The sequence below is a fragment of the Aplidium turbinatum genome, chromosome 18 (genome assembly GCF_918807975.1).
Source record: "Aplidium turbinatum chromosome 18, kaAplTurb1.1, whole genome shotgun sequence".
Lineage (NCBI taxonomy): Eukaryota > Metazoa > Chordata > Ascidiacea > Aplousobranchia > Polyclinidae > Aplidium > Aplidium turbinatum.
Window position 1 is genome coordinate 3,793,895 of NC_137489.1, and position 22,522 is coordinate 3,816,416.

Genomic DNA, 22,522 nt, shown 5'->3' on the forward strand with positions numbered 1-22,522 from the left:
TTTAAGTTGTGCTAGCTGTCTCTTTGTTGTTTTCTTGTTTTACTTTTTATTTATTTTTGCATTACTTCATTTATCGTGCTGTGTGCACTGTGCAGTCTCATTTTGCCCCCCCTCCTTGCAGCCTGCCGCCCCTGGCGCAGAGCTAGAACCGCCACTGGCTCGAGCGCACATCCCAAGAGCCGAACCAGCGTCACTTAATGTTGCTGTTTCTTTGTGCACAAAGTTCGGGGCTTAATCAACTGAACAATTGTGGTGGGAATGAATCAAATACTCATTGAACCGATACCATCCATCTTCAGTTGCCGAGCTCGGCGAGGATAAAAAGCTGTGTTTGTTGTGGCTCTCTCGTGTTGAGAATTAAAATTACATGTTGGTTCCCCATTGTGTCAACAGTGCAAGCACGGTCATGTGACAGAATGACGTCATACGTCATATGCGTCTTGTGGTGAGTTGAGTCTGAGTCTGGTTCAAATAGCGGGAAAACACATCCACCTTGTTTGTTTGTTTGTTTTATTTATTTTTTTATCCTGCATTGCGGGAAAGCGGACTTGAGCGCTATGCATCGGTGTACGCCTTCCGACGTGCACCTGACTCACGCTGCAGCCGACTGCAATGTCTGTTTCCGGTTGTCTACTCTACTTATGACTTAAATTTGGTACTACCCAATACCCATTACTCGAAATCGATCACTGGATAGAGGCAATTATCGTAAAGTTTCTTGCCCAGAGAAACAACAGCAAGTGCGGGTGGCTGGAGTCGAACATGCAGGCTCTCGACTGCGAGCCCAACGCGCTAACCACTCGGCCACTGCTGCCGACCTTCTTTTCTGTTATTGACGTTTGCAATCCTATACAATCTGTTTCGGCTTTGAATTGTTTGTTTTTCTTGAGAGACTTTTTAAAAATCATACAGCCCCACTTTGGACAGAGAAAGATTGTCAGAACCGTGATATTGCAGTTAACACGCATTACGTGTGAGAAGCAGGAAATGATGGGAAATCAGTAAAACAGCCATTACGTCAGCCATTGAGGACAACTAGTCACTGTCGTTTCGCAAATGGAAAAGAACTAGTATGGAAGCCTACAAAATATCAAGAAGGAAATGTTTGAAGTCAATGTAGTCCACTAGTCCATGTACTTATGGGAAAATGTTTGCAACAAGATTAAAAGTAATTCATTTCTATTTTGAGATCTTGCTGAGAGGGATATGAGCGTAGTTTTAAGCGAAAAATAGCAACTTTGACGTTGATGTTTTGCATGTTTGTAACCTACAAACTATAGACTTTTACCACAAACGTTGCTGATTTGTTTTCTAGCATAACTTAAACTCGACAAGTTTAAACTTGTTTCCTCGAGGCAACTTGACACCACAGCAAACCATACACATTTACCTTGCGTCTTTTGACTGAAACAGGAACTGCCGCAGTGTTTACTCAGCTACAGACTTACAGTGTTCGATAACAAGTCAGTAGAAAAGCTTTGATGCAACAGGGGCGGATCCAGGTATTAACGTTAGGGGGGGGCGATGTCATTGATATTCAGGCAAGTGATCAGCCCGGCACAAACAACGACGGGGGTCTCCCCTAGAAAATTTAGGTTGAATTTGATGAGTTCCGAGAGCATTTCGAACACAAATTATGAGAAATTGAAATTCTATAACTTAAAAAACCTTCAACAATGCTGTTGTTTAACAAAGGGAGGGATGAAGAGCTGATATGCCCTTGCCATGTCAAGTTGAAGCCTGAGCAACCTAGCCGCATTTATAGTTGAGACTGAAGGTTTCACTCTTGATTGTTTCACGGCAATTTAAAAATTGACCTCGGAAAGATAATAACAGGTAGCCTAATTCTGTCTTCCCAATATTGATGCAAACATTGAGGTTATAGACTTACTATATAACTTCGAGGTTTTATTCCTCTGACAAGTTTTGAATTGTTACAAAGAGCAATGAGGAAAGGTTATGCATACATTCAACATATAATGAGCAACAAAAGTGGGGGCCAGGTCAAAACACTAGGTTATGCTCCACCCCCCGTAGAATCGCCACTATAGGCTAGGTATCAATTGTAAATTTTTATTTTGGACCAGCGAAACACTACAATTTGTACAATAGAATGGCAGCTAAACATAATTTAATGACGACCAAAAGATATAGGCCTAGTCCTCCTTAAAACGTGTCATGCACGGTCGCTGCAGCAGACAAAAAAAGAGACTAACAATAACAGAAACAACTATTTCTGTGGACTTCACAAATAAAATGAAAATAAAAGCTACTTTGCCGGTACGGGCAATAGCCTACTAACAGGTGTCATACCTTTGACTATAGGCTACAACACAAAGTCAAGTTTGCGGTTTCTACTGTTGGCAAATCGATTTATCACGGAGTCTGTGTCAATTAAAATGTCCCAATGCTGGTATAGTAGCCTAAGGCTAATCCATTCAGTCTTTCCTCGCCGATGTTATTCCTCAGCCAGGTTTTCAACGACCGAAGAAATGAACAGTTTCTTTCGGCTGATGCTACGCTGACTGGCAAGGTTAATAGTATTTTTAGAAGAGAGTGTACGATTGTGTACACATTTTTATCACACGGTTGTAAAGCTTCTTCTGCAGTCATCGGTAAGACTGCAGCAGTCGCCAGAACAGTTTTATTTTCCCACTTCTCCTTCCATAGTTGGATCTCTGAACATAGAGCAGATTCCACCAAATGACTTTTGTCAATGCTATCGGGTCGGTACTTGAGCAATTTCGTGGTAGCAATGATGTTAGGTGTCAAGATGCTAAAGTCTCATTGAAAAAAAATTGAGCTTTGCTGTTTCTAGATGCAATTTCAAGGTAGAATTCCAGATAGTCTAGGTTGGTTGACGGAGCAGGTTTTTGCAACTTTGACGGTCAGACGTGGAACTAAAACCATTGGTTTTAGTTCCATGTCTGACCGTCAAAGTTGCAAAAATCTGCTCCGTCAACCAACTTATCTAGGCTAAGGGATTTCTGGCTATGCTCTACAGTGCCGGCAAAAAGTTTAATAACTTTTTAAATTTTAGTAATTTCGTTCGGTAATTAGACTCTGCGATGAAATAACAGCCTTATACTATGTTATTATTATAGCCTACCCTAGCCTAACCTAATTTTTGAACATGGCGAAAGACTTATTCAGCATTGCTTTCGACATGTTGTTTTCCAAATTATATACATATAAATGAACAATAAAGCTACTTTCTTGGGTTTTAGGGGGGGCGATCGCCCCAATCGCCCCCCTCTGGATCCGCCCCTGTGATGCAATGTGTGAGTGGAATTTACAACAGTCTTCAACAGATTTTAAAAAGTCTATTCGGTTAAATGTTGTGCTGTTTTCCAAATTTTAAATTAATTTAAATAAACAAGCATTGGCATAGACTATTTTGAAAATAGCCTTTAAACAATCGTCGTCGTCGTCGTGTGAGCCTCTGGGGCCGAGGGTCTATCCTTTTACCACCCCAGATTCACGATGTTATCTGGTCACATTAACAATAATATCTGGTCACATTATGATTTAACGCAATCAGCAAGAAGTTTCTCATTTTGAGCTTGTAAACAAATTTGGGTGCACCACTTAGCGTAGTGTAGTGTAAAGAAGACCCTTGCGACTCTTATTGATGCTGTGAATCACTGACAAGAATACATTTATTGACACTTGTTTAGACTGCTAATTGTAAAACTTTCAAAGCCCTGGTTATACCCGTATTGAGAAACTTTATATAAGTCTAAGACAGCAAAAAAATTTTGCATTGATTAACTTAGCGCATACGTGGCTTAATTGTTGTTATTTTTCTTAAATGTGTTTTTAGTTTGGCGTATTTTCGTGCAGTTCCGTATATGCAAGTGAGGCTTTGAACTTTGCTCTGTTACTAAAAAGAACCACATTTTCTATTTGAACAAGAAAATATATAGCCTACTAATGTACCCATGACCTTTAGGCTTTAGAATGAATTAAGCTTTAGTGATGAAGCCACGCATTTTTGACGAACGCTCCAGTCTACTGTACTGTATATAACTGATTTTAGCCAATTCAGCAACATATTTTCTACTCGTGTTTTTTTATTTTCTTCTCATCTGGAAATCTTATATGTTTAGTTGAATCAACTTAGGCCACCGTAAATTGTCTTTTAGTTTTTAATTTTAAACCGTAGCCTATACGTTGTTGCGGCGTTTGAAAACCTTGAAACAACGTGCAAAACGCTTGCCTACAATTACTTTCATGCTACAGTAGCCTATCTGATTTTGCAGTTGAGACAAAACATCGGCTTTCACATCAAGATATCTTTTGTTCTATTCCTTTGAGACTCAAATAAAGAAGCAAACAATAAGAAGCCTCAAATCTTCCAGCAATAGCTTAGTAGTGATTTCTTCTGAGGGTACGAGTAAAAGCTATCAGGTTTAAGCTATTCGATGAAATATCGCTAAAGATTTGTTCAAATGTATTTACAGTGCAGCTGTACTGGTAAATTTTGTAAGCAAATTACGAGTACAGTGCCGGTCTTAGGGTATTTCGGCCCCTGTGCGGAATATGCTTTGCGGGCCTCAATGACAATAATCCAATTCAGTAGCGTAGCTAGGTATTTTGACAGGAGAGGGGGGTGGTTTGACGGTCGAAGGGCGAAACCTGACGGCGTGATCGCCGAAGGCGACACCCAGTGGTGGGGGATCTGGGGGGCCTCCCCAAGAAAATTTTGAAAAATTACTTTGAATTTGAGGCATTCTGAGAGCATGTTCAACAAAAAATTGGGTATGAATATTACTGTAAAATGGTGCTGTCCGGTGGCATAGCAAAAGGATAAGATCATGTTTTCTTCGGCATTTTTCGGAAAATCAAGCTATGTCATTATGTTGAGTATGGATGCAACCTATTTCGTCCCCTGAAGAATTCGTACCCCGATTTCGTACCCTGAAATCGGAGTAACAAAATCAAATTTCGACCTATTTCGTCTCCTGAAAAGATCGAGAGAAATTTTGAAACGTTTGCGGCAACTCCGATCAGCGACTTCGGCTTTGTTTTTTTTCTTGATCTTTTCAGGGTACGAAATGTTCAGGGGACGAAATAGGTTGCACCCGTTGAGTCTCTATGTTTTCTTGTTGCTAATTTCTTTGTTGAATTCATTTGTTGAATTTTTCCATTGGAAATGACAAAATTACTGCATTTTCTGAGTAAATTGCGGGCCCTGTGCGATCGCACGGTTTGCACACCCCAAAGACCGGCACTGAGGAGTAGGTAGCCACTTTAACAAGTCGAAATTCTGCCACTAAAAATGACTAGAATGAAACCACCAACCAATCATAAGCTACGGTTTAATGGCGACTTGCAAGGCATTTGTAAATACTGCACAGTGGCGTAGCTAGGGAATGCTAGGGAATGTGCCGCCCGGGGCGGATTCAGATTTTGCCGCCCCTTCAAGAAAAAGCATATGAAAATGAAATGCGTTTTTTATCAGATTATAATCAAAATCAAAAATCGTAGTCTGAAAGTGTCACCCCCAGACGTGCCGCTTGGGGCGGTCCGCCCCTCCCGCCCCCCCCCCCCCTAACGACGCCACTGATACAGATACTGCAGGTAGGCTATTTGTCTCATTTTTGCTTTCTGGTCTTTATTCACAACTGATTGGGCTTGCAAGTTCAGTCCAGAAAAATACATAGTTCCTTAATGCATAATTACCAGGTAGGGCGACAGACAATTCAGTAAGAAAATAAGAGTTTGAATCAATTAAATGTTTGAAAGCTTAGTTGAGAAGGAGCGATCTTCCTGGCGTCAGCACTACCTGATTACTCACCATAGAACAGCGAGCATTGTGTTTCGCTAATTAGGCTACTGGTGCGATACTGATGAGCCCAGCCTCATGGGCGAAACTAGAGACGGTATTCCACTGTCCCTAGGCGAAACACGGGTCTATCGCTGAATTCATGCTACACTCGACTGCCAAGAAACACATGTTGAAAGCTTTCGAATTTTGATTATAATCGAGTTCGAGATTAGGAATAATCTTACTTTTTTGAAGTCGAAGGTTCGAAAAAATATGGGAGTTCAAGTTTGTTGTCTTGACTAGAATCAATCGAACATGCCAAAAAGATGGAGAAACTCGATTTCAATAGCGTATCCTGGAGCGGGGGGAGACAACTCCCCTTTGAGACATGCGTGACCAGTGGCGTATTTAGAAAGTTTGTTAGGGGAGGCCAAGACATTGTGTCAGTCAGCCGCTACGCGGCTGACTCGGCGGCTGGAGGCCAATGGGGGTCTGGTGATAGTAGGCTACACACGAGGTAGTCTCAACGGTAGTACACAGAAAGTTCAAATTTGGTGAAAATGGCTGTTAATTGGTTCAAATTTTTTCTACTTGGGTTAAAATAAAATTAGACTTGTTTATTTTTGCAATGCTTGAAGACAAAGATTTCGACAAAAGTGATGGTGACTACTTGTCAAGTGAGTGGATTTGCTTGAGGACTACATCAAGGGCGGATCCAGCAAGTAGGCTTAGGAGGAGGGCGGCGATTTTATCAAAACGCAATGATGTGTAGGTTTACATTAATCCGCACTTGCAAATACAAGGTGAATAAAGTTAGTTTTCTATGTCTTAGGGAGGCGATCGCCCCTATTGCCCCCCTCTCCTGGTCCTGGATCCGTCCTAGACTACATTGCATAACTTGGAAAAAGTTAAAACGTTACGTTAATTCATACGACGATTTACCGATGCAGCATCGGTTACGTTTTCCTGCAAGCAACTTGTATGTTGTACGCATGGCGATCTGTATACACAGGCCTTGACAACGTACGAACTGGAGGGCTGACTGAAGGCCAATGTATTTTCAATTTTGAAGTTTAAGCTAAATTCACTTTATATTCCTTTTAAATGATAATTTAAACAATTTAAATTGCCAAAGTGTGATCACTGAATCCCAAATCACTGCAAACCTCCTAAAATTATGTTGACAAAATGACAATATTTTCCGAAATACTGGTGTTGCCAGACGCTTTTTGGATTTCCAGTACAAGTGCCAAAATCTATTTCGTTATTTGAATGGTAAAAACAGCACAAAAGTAACTCAAACTCTCACAAAATATAGACAAAGACTCTATTTATCAACTAATACTCAAACTATCAACTTATACTCACGATTTTGGCTACTAACAGATCAGCCTTCAGTCAAATTTTAAGCTGCACGTTGCCAAGTGTTGTACGCTACGTACGGTAGCTTATTTTATGCTTATTCAACATAATTTAATGCTGCTTACTGCTGCAAAGCAAGAAGACATTTACTTTACGTAACTTACAAACAGTAACGTTTACACGTGCAGGTGGTAGTCAGAGGTATACAAAAGCCAAGCTTTGGACTATTTGGAGCCGGAGCCTTGGCCGGAGTGAGAGTCTGAAATTCTTGGTACCAACAGGAGCCAGATTGGAGCCATAGTCTGATTTTTTGCCAGTTGATATTTTTAACACACAAACATTTAAGGTGTAGCCTAGCCTACTTTTTTTCCGAGCAAGAATTTTGTAATTTAAAAATATGCTTTTCTTTTTATGACAAAGGATAGGGAAGATATAAGTTAGACGTAGGTGTTGCGACCGTGCCATATTTTAAACTGAATGTCCTGCTTTGATATCATGCACGTTATAACGTCCGCGTTTTGCCGCTTCTACCCTTTTTAGATCACTGCTATGATTGGTATAGAGTAGAGTAGACTATATCGTTAGCTTACTGTTGATTAATGCTGCCTGCCATTGAAGAGATTGTTGGTTTTGAATCTTTACCCCCGGACTGACAAAGCCTTGATTGGTTATTTCTGATAGTTTCGCTTAGCCTACTTGTAGAGGCTTTTGATGCAGGGCCGGTTACCGAGATTGACAAAGTAAAGTTTTCCGACTATTGAAGTGTTGTTATTGTTAGCGGGAAATTATTCCATCCAAGTCAAATTGTACGGTAGCCTATGCTTATTGTAGACCAATGTTTTTTAACCTTTTTTGAGCCAGGGAACTCTTTATGCATTAAAATAATCTTGCAAAACACCAAACGACATTTTTTAACGATAAGCCTGGTATGAAATAAACATCACAACAGTTTATTCACTGTCAGTTTTTCTCAGTAGGACCTGTGTAGATGAGCACAAAGTTGATAGTCGGGCAGGAATTGCAAAAAGACAAACGCTAAACTCTTGTGGTTTTGATTTTTGACTGGTGCTCCATGAAACTTCAGTCCAACTAATAAATTTCTTGCCGAACAGTTGACAATCTTTCAGGAAACACTGGTGTTTTCAAGAACACCGGTTAAAAAAATCACTTTTGTATACCACAGCAGTAGCCGATCCATAGGGGTAGTTGATCGCATGCCATCAAAAACAAAAAACATTGTAGCTTTTTTTTTTTTTTTTAATTTTCTCTTACATTGCATTGCTCATTCCATTTGACTGTACATTAACCGAACCAATGGCATAAAACAATCGGCAGCCGTGGCCGAGTGGTTAGCGCGTTGGGCTCGCAGTCGAGAGCCTGCATGTTCGACTCCAGCCACCCGCACTTGCTGTTGTTTCTCTGGGCAAGAAACTTTACGATAATTGCCTCTACCTAGTGATCGATTTCGAGTAATGGGTAATACCAAATTTAAGTCATAAGTAGACAACCGAAAAACAGACATTGCCGTCGGCTGCAGCGTGGGTCAGGTGTATGTCGGAAGGCGTACACCGATGCATAGCGCTCAAGTCCGCTTTCCCGCAATGCAGGATAAAGATAAACAAACAAACAAACAAACAAACATACAAATGCTTGTTTTCTTGGTTAATGGCTGATTTGCGGAGAAGCCATTTAGCCATGTGCCCTCAAACAATGAGAAATAATCATGTTTTCGTACATAAATAGTTGATCATCCAGATACATAAAGTTGGTAAACGGAAAAAAGTCCGAAGTCTTTTTCCACTCAAACTGTCCTCATTCGTTAAGAAAGATTTCAAAAGTCGAAATGTCATCAAACAATTAATCAATAAAATGTCTCAGGGGTTAGGCTACCGCAATCATCCTTGAAACAATAGTTTTGAGCTCAAATTCAAATTTAAACCAAAGCGTAGCTCTTTTCTGTTGAATTATAATTAAACACTATGTGTATGTCTTAAACGAAAAGCATTTTGGAGCCAAAAAAAGTCAAATTTTCCAAGTTTTTTCTGAGTGATTCCCCACTTTCGCGTATTTTCATTTTCTTTGGACGTCAGCTTCAAGGATTTCTGGTCAACTTTTATGTTGTCAATTCTCTTTTACCGTTTTTTTGGACACAAAGAAGCTTGAGTGATGGAACGAAGCTGTCCAAACCATCGACTTCTCACACTCAAGCCGCAAAGCCTGGAGCATCATCAACAACCTCACTGGGCGCTCAGCAAACTCCCCTCGTCAGTGCCCCGTTTCTGCTAATGCCATCGCTTCCCAGCTGGTGCAGAACGGGGTCTACAAGACAAAAGACCACAAGGCATCCCGCCTTGTTTTCAAGGAAGTATCTGCCCTTTGGCGAGTGGAAACACCACAAGAGGAAGCAATCTCTGGAGACTTCACCCCAGAGGAATTCGCCACCGCCCTCCGCCTAGTGAAACCACACAAGTCTCCTGGGCCGGATAAGATCTGCCCTGAGCTTGTGCTCCATGCTGGCCATACCCTAAAGTCCTGGTTACGTAGATTCCTCTCTTCCTGCCTGCACCACCTCACAATCCCAAAAATCTGGAGAAGAGCTTTAACAGTTGCGATCCCTAAGCCTCACAAGCCACCAAAGGACCCAAGGAGTTATCGTCAGATATCCCTCCTCTGTGTTCCTTTCATGATCCTCGAAAGACTGATCTACGCACGCGTCAACCCAATCATCGACCCGCTCCTTCCAAAAGAGCAAGCTGGGTTTCGGCGCGGAAAATCCACCGTAGATCAGGTCACACTCTTAAGCCAAGACATCGAGGATTGCTTTGAGGCAAAAAAGAAGGCCGGCGCTGTCTTTCTAGATCTTACAGCTGCCTATGACACCGTATGGCATCGCGGCCTTACTTGCAAGCTGCTACGCCTGCTTCCTGACCGACATATGGTTCATATGATTATGGAACTTCTCAGGAATCGAAGCTTCACCCTCACCACCGGTAGCTCACGGCGAAGCAGACTGAGACGCCTGAAAAACGGCGTCCCACAGGGATCGGTCCTGGCTCCACTTCTTTTCAACATCTACACCCACGACCTGCCAACTACGGTCTCCGCAAAATATGCTTATGCGGACGACCTGGCAATTCTCCACTCCACAAAGTCGTGGGAAAATCTAGAAGACACCTTGAGCCAGGACATGAAAACTCTCTCAGCCTATCTCCAGAGCTGGCGACTGAAACTCAGCGAAACCAAAACTGTGGAAGCAGCTTTCCACCTCCATAATCGAGAAGCTGATCGTGAGCTACACGTCCAAAACAACGGAAAATCTCTGTCCTTCTGCCCCGCACCAAGATATCTTGGGGTGACACTGGACAGATCGCTCACATACCGCCACCATTTTGTGTCACTGCGCAAGAAACTTACATCCCGCACTGCGCTACTCAAGCGCCTGGCAGGCTCTAGCTGGGGGGCGAGGGCTGACACTTTGCGTATAACAGCCTTAACCCTTGTCTACTCTTCAGCAGAGTACTGTGCACCTGTTTGGTGCCGCAGTGCTCACTGCCATAACATCGACACTGCCATAAACAGCGCCCTGCGCACAGTGACCGGATGCCTGCGTCCCACACCATTGGACCATCTCCCCATTTTCGCTGGCATCCAACCCGTTGAGCTTCGTCGCGAAGAAGCCAACTCTGTCCCTCGGTCGACGGGCACTGGAGCCTAACCACCTTCTCCACCACAAGATTTCTGCTCTCCCAAACGAGCACCCCCGTCGACTGAAATCAAGACACCCATTCGTACCAGCCGCTCAACTTCTCATAACGAAGCTGAAGTACAAGACATCTCTGCGGCTACTTGGGCGGACCATAAATGGAGTTCTGAATGGAAGTCAAGTGCCACCAGACTCTATTCATTCATCCCCGACGCCGACACGCGCCCCATCGGTCCAACACTACCAAGACAGGCATGGGTGCGCCTCAACCGTCTCCGTACGGGTGTCGGGCTTTTCCGCTCAACCATGCACCAATGGGGAATGGCCTCTTCCTCCTCCTGTGAATGTGGTGCCGAGGAACAGACCACAGACCACATCATCAATGACTGCTCCATCTTCAAGCCACCTAACGGAGTGGAAGGTCTGCGTGTCATGGATGATGAAACCAAAGACTGGCTGCTCTCTAGTAGCCTTCCAGTGTAGTCCGGGAATATCGTGAATCTGGGGTGGTAAAAGGATAGACTCTCGGCCCCAGACGCTCACACGACGACGACCGTTTTTTGTACTCCAATGTATGCATGTCATCTGTGGGAAAATTATCATCAACGTGACATTAATCGTCTGCGTGTTGCCTTCAATAATGCGTTTAGAATTATACATAATTTGCCTAAACACTATAGCGTACGTGAACATCAAGTCTTGTGTAACATCATAACATTTGATGCATTACTTCGTAAATATGTTTTTTCTTTTGTTGGAAGATGCGAAGTATCGTCTAACTCTATTGTTGCCTCCCTGATGAGGTCTGATTGCCATCGTATATCAAATTACCGTCTTCATTATAATAATTCTATGTATGCTATTAACTAGTTTTGATGGCTGCCATGTCATCTGATTGTTTTTATCGTTCTCAATACTTTCAGTTCTTCTAACTTGTAATGCTACCGTACCATTGTCTGTAAACTTGTAACAGTAGATAGCCTATTTATTGAGATTTTGTGCATTTGCAGTTTGTGTATTATTTTGTTATTTTTTGATGTTATTTCGTTGTTGTTGTTCGTTATTTGTGCATTTGCAGTTTGTGTATTATTTTGTTGTTTTGTTTTGGATATGGACAGCTTTGTCTGATGCAAATAAATAAATTATAAAAATTATAAATTTACGGAGCTCGTTGCTCCTCCAAAATGTTTTTATGAAAACGTGGCTGGTTTAATCTGTTGCATTGTAAGTTTAGTTAAATATATTATTTAAAGCACTGGTTCCCAAAATGGGCGCCAGCGCCCACCTGGGGGCGTTTGCAATCATGAAGGGGTCGCTGAAGGGCGCTGAGAGTAAATCGGGGCAGTTACTCACACCAACAACATGCCCTGTCATGAACAGTAGAATTACACTAAATTGCAACAACTTGATAATAGTGACAGAGGCATATCTGATGTTGATGTAAAGACGTACAGCAAATATCTTCCAAAACTACGCAAAGAGATTTTCGGGAGTTCGATTGCAGGATGTATTCCAGTTAGAAATTCCTGACTGGACAATCGACCCATTCTGTGATATTTCCAAACATGGAATTCTTGAGGAACTGATAACATTGCCAAGCGATTTTGAACTCAAACCGAAGTTCAATACCTCATATATATTTTTATGGCTGCAGAACCAAATCAAAGAGAAATACCCTCACGTGTAGAATCGGGTCAAAATTGTTATCATTGCCTTTCCCCGCTCATGGTTGGTGGAGTGTGTTTTCAGTGCCGTGACCACGCTTCTGGATAAAAAAAGAAACCGTCGTGACATAGTTAGACAGGTAGACTTAAGATTGTTCCTATCCAAACTAGAACTCGATATCAAGAGTCTGCACCGACCTCCAACGTCTCATTAAAGTTGGACTTTAAGTTGTGATGAATGGCAAATAACTTTGGTTTTACTTTTTTTTGTCGAAGTGGGAATTTGATACTCTGTTTTTTGTCCAGAAGGCCGCTATTAAAAAAAGTTTGGGAAACACTGCTTTAGAGTGATAGTCTGCCAAAAAGCATTCTTGGAACCGTATCAAAAAGCTTAAAAAACGATCAAACTTAAACATTTTTTGTTAATTTTTAGAGGTAGCTTAAGCCACAAGAACTCTCGTCTAGTTTTATAAACCTCAACTTTTATGTTGTTTACTCTTTTAAGATTTTTTTTAGACGAAGCTGGATCCCCTTCTGGAAACAGCTACTATAGGCCTAAATCATATGTTTGAGTTGTACTGTAATTTTAATTCAATTTAAAACTTAGCGGGATCAGAGATTGCTTTCATTTAATGGTACTGATAATGAAAACAGTTGTTCGAAACGTTCGCTAAACATGAGTTTAGCAGGCTATCTACATTTTAAGATATTTATTTTTTGATTTGAATTTTTGTTTGTTTAGCTTGACTTGAGTGTGTGAACTACTACATGTAGATGTGAACTACTACATGTGAACTACTACTACTGCATACATCGGCAGCAGTGGCCGAGTGGTTAGCGCGTTGGGCTCGCAGTCGAGAGCCTGCATGTTCGACTCCAGCCACCCGCACTTGCTGTTGTTTCTCTGGGCAAGAAACTTTACGATAATTGCCTCTATCCAGTGATCGATTTCGAGTAATGGGTAGTACCAAATTTAAGTCATAAGTAAAGTACGGTAGACAACCGGAAACAGACATTGCAGTCGGCTGCAGCGTGGGTCAGGTGTAGGGGGAAGGTGGGGCAGGACGAGACACTTAACTTTAATCGATGGAATTCCTTTTTATCAATATCGGTAACTTTGGTATCATGTTATTTCTATTGCACACCACTACCAACCAGCAAGATACAAAGACTCAGTTAGTATCGCATGACCTTATAATTAACAAAAACAAAAACAAATGATTTGTCCCATCTTGCCCCACACCTGGGGCAGGACGGGACACGTATTGTTCATATGAGGAATCACCTGTAAAACCACAAATCTACTGATAATATCTTGTAATTTCAAAAATGACTTGCATTTACAGCACACGTAATTACATCAGGGCAAAATGACAGACTACTTTTTTCCATAAAAATCACATACAAAATTGCCACGCCCATTATAAGCAGAACAGATGTCCCATCCTGCCCCAAGCAGCTCTGTCCCGTTTTGCCCCAATGACTGACATTTTGAAATTTTTTGTTTGTTTATTATATATGCAACTCACATCTAAAAAGTCAGATGCCCCAAAAAGCACTTTTATTACTGTATCTCCAGACCACGTATCATCTTCCAAATTTTTCTGAAATCATGCTAAAATGTGAAAAGTTTTGATAAGATTTCTTATAGCAACTAGCCTCTAATCAGTTATCTTGTTGCCACAACCACGTTTTTTCTCTGAACATTTTTTTTTTTGCAAGTCATCGAGAATCATGGTGTCCTTTAACATCTAAATGGGTAGAGGACGCTAAAGCTAATACTTTTAAAAATATCCACGGTGTCCCGTCCTGCCCCACGTCCCATCTTGCCCCACCTTCCCCTACGTCGGAAGGCGTACACCGATGCATAGCGCTCAAGTCCGCTTTCCCGCAATGCAGGATAAAGATAATAAAACAAACAAACAAACAAAATTTAACAAGTAAATAATTTGTGTACAGCTACTACAGCTTCCTCATCAGGGATGCAAGATTGTGACATCACAATACTGGGTCACGACTGTGTTCGGTCGCTGATTGGGAAAGTAGAAAAAGAGCTTCTCCAGAAAAGATACACGATGAGCCGCGATATCCCTGCTGGTAGACTGAAGCAAGAAAACCTCATATCAAGAGTGAAACATGCTGAATTCACGTGAGCGGCTTTTAAATTTGTAAACGTCATCCGCGTTTCACTTAAAGCTTGTTTTAATTTCAGCTTACAAGGTTTTGTTATCTTGTACAGTGTTGGGATAAAAAGTGCCATTGTTAATGGGTTTGTGCTTTTTAAAATAAAATTTTGGTAAAGAGGTCACTTTCTTCAACCACAGACATATACAATTATACAACCAAGCAACCACTCGGCATCTAACATAATCCATTAAAATTGAACATAAACTATAAGCTACAAACGTTTTCGGCCATACACACGTTAGCCCTTATCAAGTAACAAAAAAAATCATACAATCCTCGCCTCAATACACAGTTGTTTGCCTCAGGCGCTTCTTATTTAATCAACGTCTTTTCTTGATGCGTCATATGATGCGTCTTTGCCTCGCGTAATTTAAACGCCATGTGATGTGCCTTTCTCCTACGCTCTGCCGTTTCATTTTGCATTAATTTCGTTTTTCAATTCAGTGTTTAGATCAGCTATTCATTTTCATTGTAGATATGATAAGCAGTTATTTTTTTTGTTACTTGATAAGGGCTAATGTGTGTATGGCCGAAAACGTTTGTAGCTTATAGTTTATGTTCAATTTTAATGGATTATGTTATATGCCGTGTGGTTGCTTGGTTGTAAGTTATATGTCTTTTTAAAATAGCCTAAAGATTTGCAATAAAGTTTAGCACTTATCATATTGCTTCACTTCGCAATGCTGTGACTTTCGTGAGTAATTTGATTGATTGAATCTTTATCCTCGGACTAACAAAACTTCTTTGAGAGCTTAATCCTGGCAATTTCGCATACTTCAAGAGGCTTTGAACCGCCGACACAGGCTGGGTTACCGAGATTGGTAAATTAAAGTTTCCCATTGTTGCAGTGGGATTGTTTGAGTGTTATTCCATCCACTAAGTGCCGCTGAAGGGAGAGCAGCACTTGAAATGCGTTGCTCAAGCGGCACATTCCGAGAACTGAACTAGCGCTGCTTGATCTTGCAGTTTCTTTGTTCGTTTACGCAGGTGCTTAACCAACTGAGCTAAAATTTACTTTATCTGGCACAATGTTTTAATTGCAGCATCATCATTCTTAAAAAAGAAAATTCAAAAGCGTACCAAGCCTTTTTGGCAGTGCTGCCGCCTCCTCCACATCAAGGAGCTTTAGACGCTTCTAAGACTCTCATTTTATATGAAGATGGTTTGAAACGTATTCGCCCGATATATAAAAACAACATTCGTCTTCTGATGAGTGAAGGTCCAACTCAAATTGCCACGCAGATCTCTGGGTTTGTGAAAGCCCGCAAACTATACCGTAAGAAAGCTGTCGTGTAATGTAATACCGGTAGTTTAACAGATGTCCTAACACAAACCATTTGCATCTTCTAAAGTTATCCATATCCTATACATAAACAAATTAGCTGCCCTGATCTGGCCTTAAAGATTTGACGTTGTATGTTTACTGCACTGACGAGAAACTATGGTCGAAGTAACGTCGCCCTGTCTGCAACGAAGTGCGTGTATAGGCTACTCATGAATATGAACCAGACTTTGAAAAAAAAAAAAACACTTTTTGTTAACGGAAGTATTGACTTGGGCATGGCACGGACAACCTGTTGTGATGGGGTGTCCAATCTCTTCGACACTTTTACTTTCACCGTAACTTTCTCCATACAACGGCTACTCATTGTTGTTGTAGATAAGCAGAGTGGAAACTGTCTTGGGTTAGGTTGCTGTGGAAACAGTAACTTAACCCAAGTCTTCTGCGTGAAAAAACGCGTTGATTTATATGTCATCCTCTTATTGCATTTGCTAATGAATTGTTACATTTGCTGCGTGAATTTGTAGCTTTAAAGTACCTTACTTCTTATGTTGCAGAGAGCCACGAAATATCATTCAGGGAATTTTATGCAAATTTACTGATTCATTCAATAATCAACCCAAGACGATCTGAAATGCGATTGAAAATTGATGTTCAAGAGCTCCAAGAAACATTTAATCATAAGTATGGTTGCTTCTGCCATTTGGTTGATGACGATCTGACACAAAATCTTGCAAATTATCTTACAAAATCCTCTGATTTTTATTTCAAACGTGGCGTTGTTTACCAAACTGAAAATGGAGCTTTACAAACTCACATTTGGTTTCATGAAGTGGAAAATCCTATAAAAGTAAAACCACACAAGAATGTAACTACTTCTTCTTCTTCAACGAATGAACATTCTTTAGAAGAGAATGAGCGTACTCAAAAATGGGTTGGTTTATTAGGCTCTGAACTTCCAAATGAAAATGTCCCATCTGAGACCACGATCATCGATTGGACAATAACCGATCCCTTGAGGAAGTTGCTTCCTGAATTTGATTCGCGCTACTCTTTCTTTCTAATATCTCGTACTTTAATATCGTCTTCATTTTCTCAAGAAATATCCAATATTCCTTGGTTAAAGGTTTTTGACTTTGACATAGACAGCAGGAATAACGGTCTGCTTTCCTCAGTAGAATCTTTGCTGGAGAACCACACTATTTCGACATGTAAGGAATCTTCCAAACCACTCATGCATGACAAAGTCGACTGGTTTTTTCCACTTGGTTTTTCTAGTCAGTCCGACACATTATTTAATGGTAGCCCTCTTCACTGGTTCACAACCTTCAAAGATAGTCTTGAAAAAGAGTGTTCTGCCGTGGCCAACTTTTGCTCCTTATGTACAATGCCTGTATTTGTAATTCTATGGTACGATGATGATGACATTTATATAAGTTGTTTGGATCGTTTTTTATCCATTCTTTATCCTGCTTTCAAATCAGATACGTTGCAAAAACGTTTTATATTGTGTACTGATGAAAAATCTTACCAGAATGCATCTTTGCAAAACTTCATCAAGTATTACGAGTTGTCAGAAAGCACAATGTGTACTGACCCTGATGTCGTATTTAAATATTTTGGTTTCGTTCAAGTTCCGGAAAGGCTCTTGAACAATTCTTTTAGACTTCCGAAAGCCAAAGATGATGAAGATGACTTGGACATTGTGGAGATTTCTAAGGATTATGTATGGATCAAAGACTTTATTGAAGTTCTTTCTTTGGAATCTCAAGATGAGATAGCACAACGAACAACGGAAAACTTAGGATGCAACTTCGTAATGGGAAGTACAATCACATGGGATGAACTCGCTGCTAACACTATCGCAGTTCAAAGACAAGCAAGAAAAAATGTGTCTGATTTTCTGAAGAAAGAAATCCTCAAAGATCACAAATCTGTTGTGATCAAGATTCTTCATGCACCTGGAGGTGGAGGAACGACATTTGCTCGACAACTACTTTGGGACTTGCACACAAAAGTCCCTTGTGGTGTAGTTGTTCCGAATCTTACTCTGTCAGTAACGCAAATAAAGGACAGTGTTCGATTTCTTCACGAAAAGACTCTTCTACCTGTGGTGTTGCTGGTTGATGGTAGAAGCATTAATGAAGTTGAACAACTATACGAGAGCAACAAATATGCCATTGTCATACTACACGTTCAAAGAAGTAACGCTGATATCTCTGACACAAAATTCAACCCCAGTACGCGTACTTGTTTGTTACCTGGAAAAGTTTCTCCTACGGAAGCAGAAAATTTGACTAAAGTTTTTTCCAAATTTGCTCCACAGAGTGAAAATGCTCTTTCAGCTTTGACTGATGATGTTAACAAAAGGAAGAAGACGAGATTTGTTTTCGAATATGGATTGACCGCTTTCAACCACAAGTTTAAAGGAGTGAGAAAATATGTGCATGGGTATTTGAAAATGGAAACCCACACTGATCGAATAAAGAACCTTCATAATTGGCAAAAAGTCGTAGCTTACTTGTCTCTTGTGTTGTATTATGGTCAAAGTGGTTTACACCGTGAAACATTTCACAATTTGCTGAAGAAAGGACAGAAAAATGACTTCGTCACGCTTGAAGATATGGAATACACAGGAAGGCAATTTATTTTGGAAACCAGGGGAGTCTGGAAGATCAGTTACAATGTGGTTGCGAAAGAGATCCTAGAACAAGTTCTTGCTCCATCTATCGACCTTGAGCTGTCAGGGAACAAAGACCTCACTCCTGAGGCGCTGTGCAACTTACACGAGCTTGTGATTGATTTCATTGCAATGATTAGAAACGCTGTTAAAGGAAGTCAGCCTGAAACATTAACAAAAATTTTGACAGAAATGATCTTACGAAGAGACTACATTGACATGGACGTGAAAGATGGCTACAGCAAGCGATTTTCATTGTCAAGGTTACTTGAACAGATTCCGGTAAAGGACAATCGTGTTGAGATCCTTCGCCAACTCACTTACACTTTTCCAAAGCACACAGAATTCCATGCTCATTTGGGAAGACTGTTGAACATCATGGAAAGGTTCGAAGAAGCCGAAAAGTCGTTGCGAACTGCTCTTGACATTCGAAAGAGCGAAAAAGTTGAAGTCGACCCATTAATGACTGATGACGTTCGAGGTAGAATACACCACATGTTTGGAAATTGTTACCTTCGGCAGGCAAAGATCGAGCTACGATCATTAGTATCCATGTTAGCATCTCATTCTGCTTCACCATCTAAGATGATTAATATGGTGAAAAAAGCAGTTCAACATTTCTCTTCTGGCCGACGTTATGCTACTCGCAATTTAAGTTTTGGATACATTGGCGAAGTGCGTGCTCGGCTATTGATTGCTGAATACGTCGACAAAAAATTCCAAGATGGTTGTAAAAGAGCGTTTTTTAACAAGCTTGGAAAACAACAAGAAGAAATTTCTGAACTTGTTCGCGAAGCTCATTCGGTTTGTGACCAACTTTTGGCTGAATGTCGACAGCAAACTCTTGACATTGAGTTGAGAAGAATATATGATTATGGAGTAAGTATTGAAACGTTCAATACGTGCTTTGGCAATATTAGAGGCAACATGAATCTATGGAATAAAACTGAAGGAGAGACTAACATACCTCTTTGCAGAAGCCAAATTGCCAGTTTGAAGATGAATTACAACAGACATGGCAGTAGGCCTAAGCACTTTCTCTCCATCGATAATGTCACTGAGAAAAAAGACATTGAAGAAATTATTCATCTCTACGAGAGAGCATGTCATGAAGCTTTCTCAAGCCCTTCAAAGTACATTTTTGTGTCTGTGGACATGAGGGAATGGCTTGATGCAATTCGCCATGACTTAACTGATGACACATACACTTTAAATAAAGTTTTACAATATATTGACGAATGGGTCCGAAGGAATGAAGATGGCCTTGCAACCTTTTACGCGTATGTTATAAACTTTGTTCTGTCGATTTTTGGTCCTGGGCAAGACCAGAGTGCACTTTACAACAGTGGAGCTATCGATCTCAAGAAGCGAATGCAGAGCCAAAGGTTTCGCAATTTTGCATCTCACTGGAAGTTTGAATGGCTTGCAAAACATCAAAACCTCACTGTTAGAAAGCTTGTCAGTAGCAACAAATTAGGTGTTTGGGAAAAAGATAAACGATTTTGGAAAGACGCTGAAGGAGTGAACAAACTACACGTTTGCACGGGAACAGTAGTGAAATCTTCAAGCCCCTTGAATGGAATTATTAGTGTCGATGTACCTTGGGTTAAAAAATTTGGAAATCGAGTCGAAATTTACTTTGTTCCAAAACTGTATGATCTTTACGGAGTACGACATGCAGAAAAACGACTAAGAGTGGAATTCTGCATTGGATTCAGTCCAGAACATGGAGCAGAAGCATTCTTAATTAAACGGATTGAGAAAAAGTTTTGCAAATATTGCGAAAAACTCACTGAAACACTTACCATCAACGGAGGAAGCAAAGGAAGGTGCGCAGAGTGCAACAACAAGAAAGACTAAAGCTTTGTATCTGACACGATTTCACATTGAGTTAGGTCCATAGCTTAATATTTGGAGCTTATGCAGATAACTCGTCAAAATCTTTTGATTTTTGAAAAACGAATTTTGCAGAAAGATTGAAAGAATTTATTAAACAAAGTTTACAGAATTGTACGCAATTTGTAAATATGATAAGCCATTGTTTTGTGACAATTTAATGCTTATTTGCAAGGATTCTCCGCATCTGCAGTCGCCCATGATTCCTTGATTTCCTATATTTCACTTGGATATCTCCATCTCAAACTCTTCTTCGAGCGCTCTTGTTGGCATCAGCAGTAACTTTGAAATAAGATCTTTAGTCTTGCTTAATATTATGTTGGATTCCTATATTAAAACAGTCATAGACTAACTACCACTTGGGTAGTGCAGGGTGACCTTGGCCAACGTTTCATGTTTTTTTTCTACTTTTCGTGAAGATATTTAGTTGGAGGCGGTTTAGTCCTCCCGGAATTGAGAAACTTCCTCTGTGAGCTACCTGACTGTGAAACGGTCAGGCTTTCACAGTTTTGTATCACAAGAAATGCGTTTTGTATCACAAGAAATGCGTTTTGTATCACAAGTGTGATAATTGGCAATATTCCTGTTAACAACAGCAAATGTGGAAACAAAGAGTGTGATCTTTTTTATGATGTCACTATGCTTTGTTATGTGGTTGACACACTGTTGTAATTGTAACCAAAGCTCTAGAACAGGGGTGGGGAACCTGCGGCCCGCGAACCGAATGCGGCCCGCGAACCGAATGCGGCCCGCGTGACTGTTCCATGTGGCCCGCGTCAACATTAAGCCAAATATGCTCATGTATGTGCCAATCTTATGGAGACTTAATGCAAGATTTTTGAACATGTAGAGTAAAGAAATGGAGTTAGATATTTTTGCCTCTCCCTTCAATGTGTTTGCAACTGATGTTCCTAGTAACTTCCAACATGAAATAGTAGATCTCCAGAGTGACGGTACGTTGAAAGCGATGTACCAAAACATTCCACTGCTCAACTTTTATCAACGCTACATAAATGCTGATGATTTTCCAGTCATGCGGACACATGCTTTGAAATATGTGTCTCTGTTTGGAAGCAAAGCCGTTGCGAGCAGTTTTTTTCCAAATTAAATCTAACAAAAAGTCGGCTTCGCTCCAAATTGACTGATAAAAACGTGGAGATGCAGTTAAGAGTTGCAAAATCTTCCGTGTCAGCAGACATCACACGACTCACCAAAAATAAAAACTTTCAGCCATCCCACTAGCTGCGAAAGTGAAATAAATCATTGTCTACTTCGCTGCATTTTTATCTGTAAATAAAATTTCAAAATTTTTAGTGGCCCGCCTGTGTTATTTCTGATTTTATGTGGCCCGCAATACTAAAAAGGTTCCCCACCCCTGCTCTAGAACAAGGGTCTCAAACACACGGCCCACGAGTACGTTTTGGTGCGGCTCATGATGTACTTTTGAAATTTCAAATATTTATTAATTAAAATTCACTCTTATTCACTATATTCACTTAACAAGATAAAATTCACTCTAAAATTGCTCAAAAAATATGAAAATGCCCATCATATTTCACACAGTTTTTAAGCTGGCTGTTGCGCAATTTTATTGCTTTTGGAAAAATTGTTACATCACAATCACATTGCCTTGTCACCTTTTTGTGCCCTTACCAAATAGAAACCTTGGTAGCCTATTTAGGGCAGTCAGTTCTTCAGGGTTTTCGTTTTTTACGCATTTTGAAAGTCGGTTGCAAAATTTTTGCTCTCCAGGTCCAGGTCGTTCCGTTTGTTTTTTTTTCGTTGTTGCAGTTTTTCTATCTCTTTGTTCTTACTACTTTTTTTTTTTTTTTGCGATTTTACGTTCTTAGTGCGTTCTTACTACGTATTTTATTGCGTTTTTAGTGTATTATTTTGTTTATTGAACGGTTATGAAGATGAGCTGATTTATCAGCATCGACAACGCACGGGTACAAACAATCGCCATGGCGAGACGAGC

General features: G+C 40.6%; 1 protein-coding gene across 1 annotated transcript; it reads left to right on the forward strand.

The window, feature by feature from the left end:
• Positions 1-6,398: 6,398 nt before the first annotated feature.
• LOC145787890 (uncharacterized) lies at positions 6,399-22,327 on the forward strand. The gene is made up of 4 exons (XM_082599729.1): positions 6,399-6,447; positions 14,459-14,648; positions 15,730-15,962; positions 16,526-22,327. The coding sequence occupies exons 1-4, from the start codon at positions 6,399-6,401 to the stop codon at positions 20,506-20,508; spliced, it is 4,455 nt and encodes a 1,484-aa protein (XP_082455855.1). The 3' UTR covers positions 20,509-22,327.
• Positions 22,328-22,522: the final 195 nt, after the last annotated feature.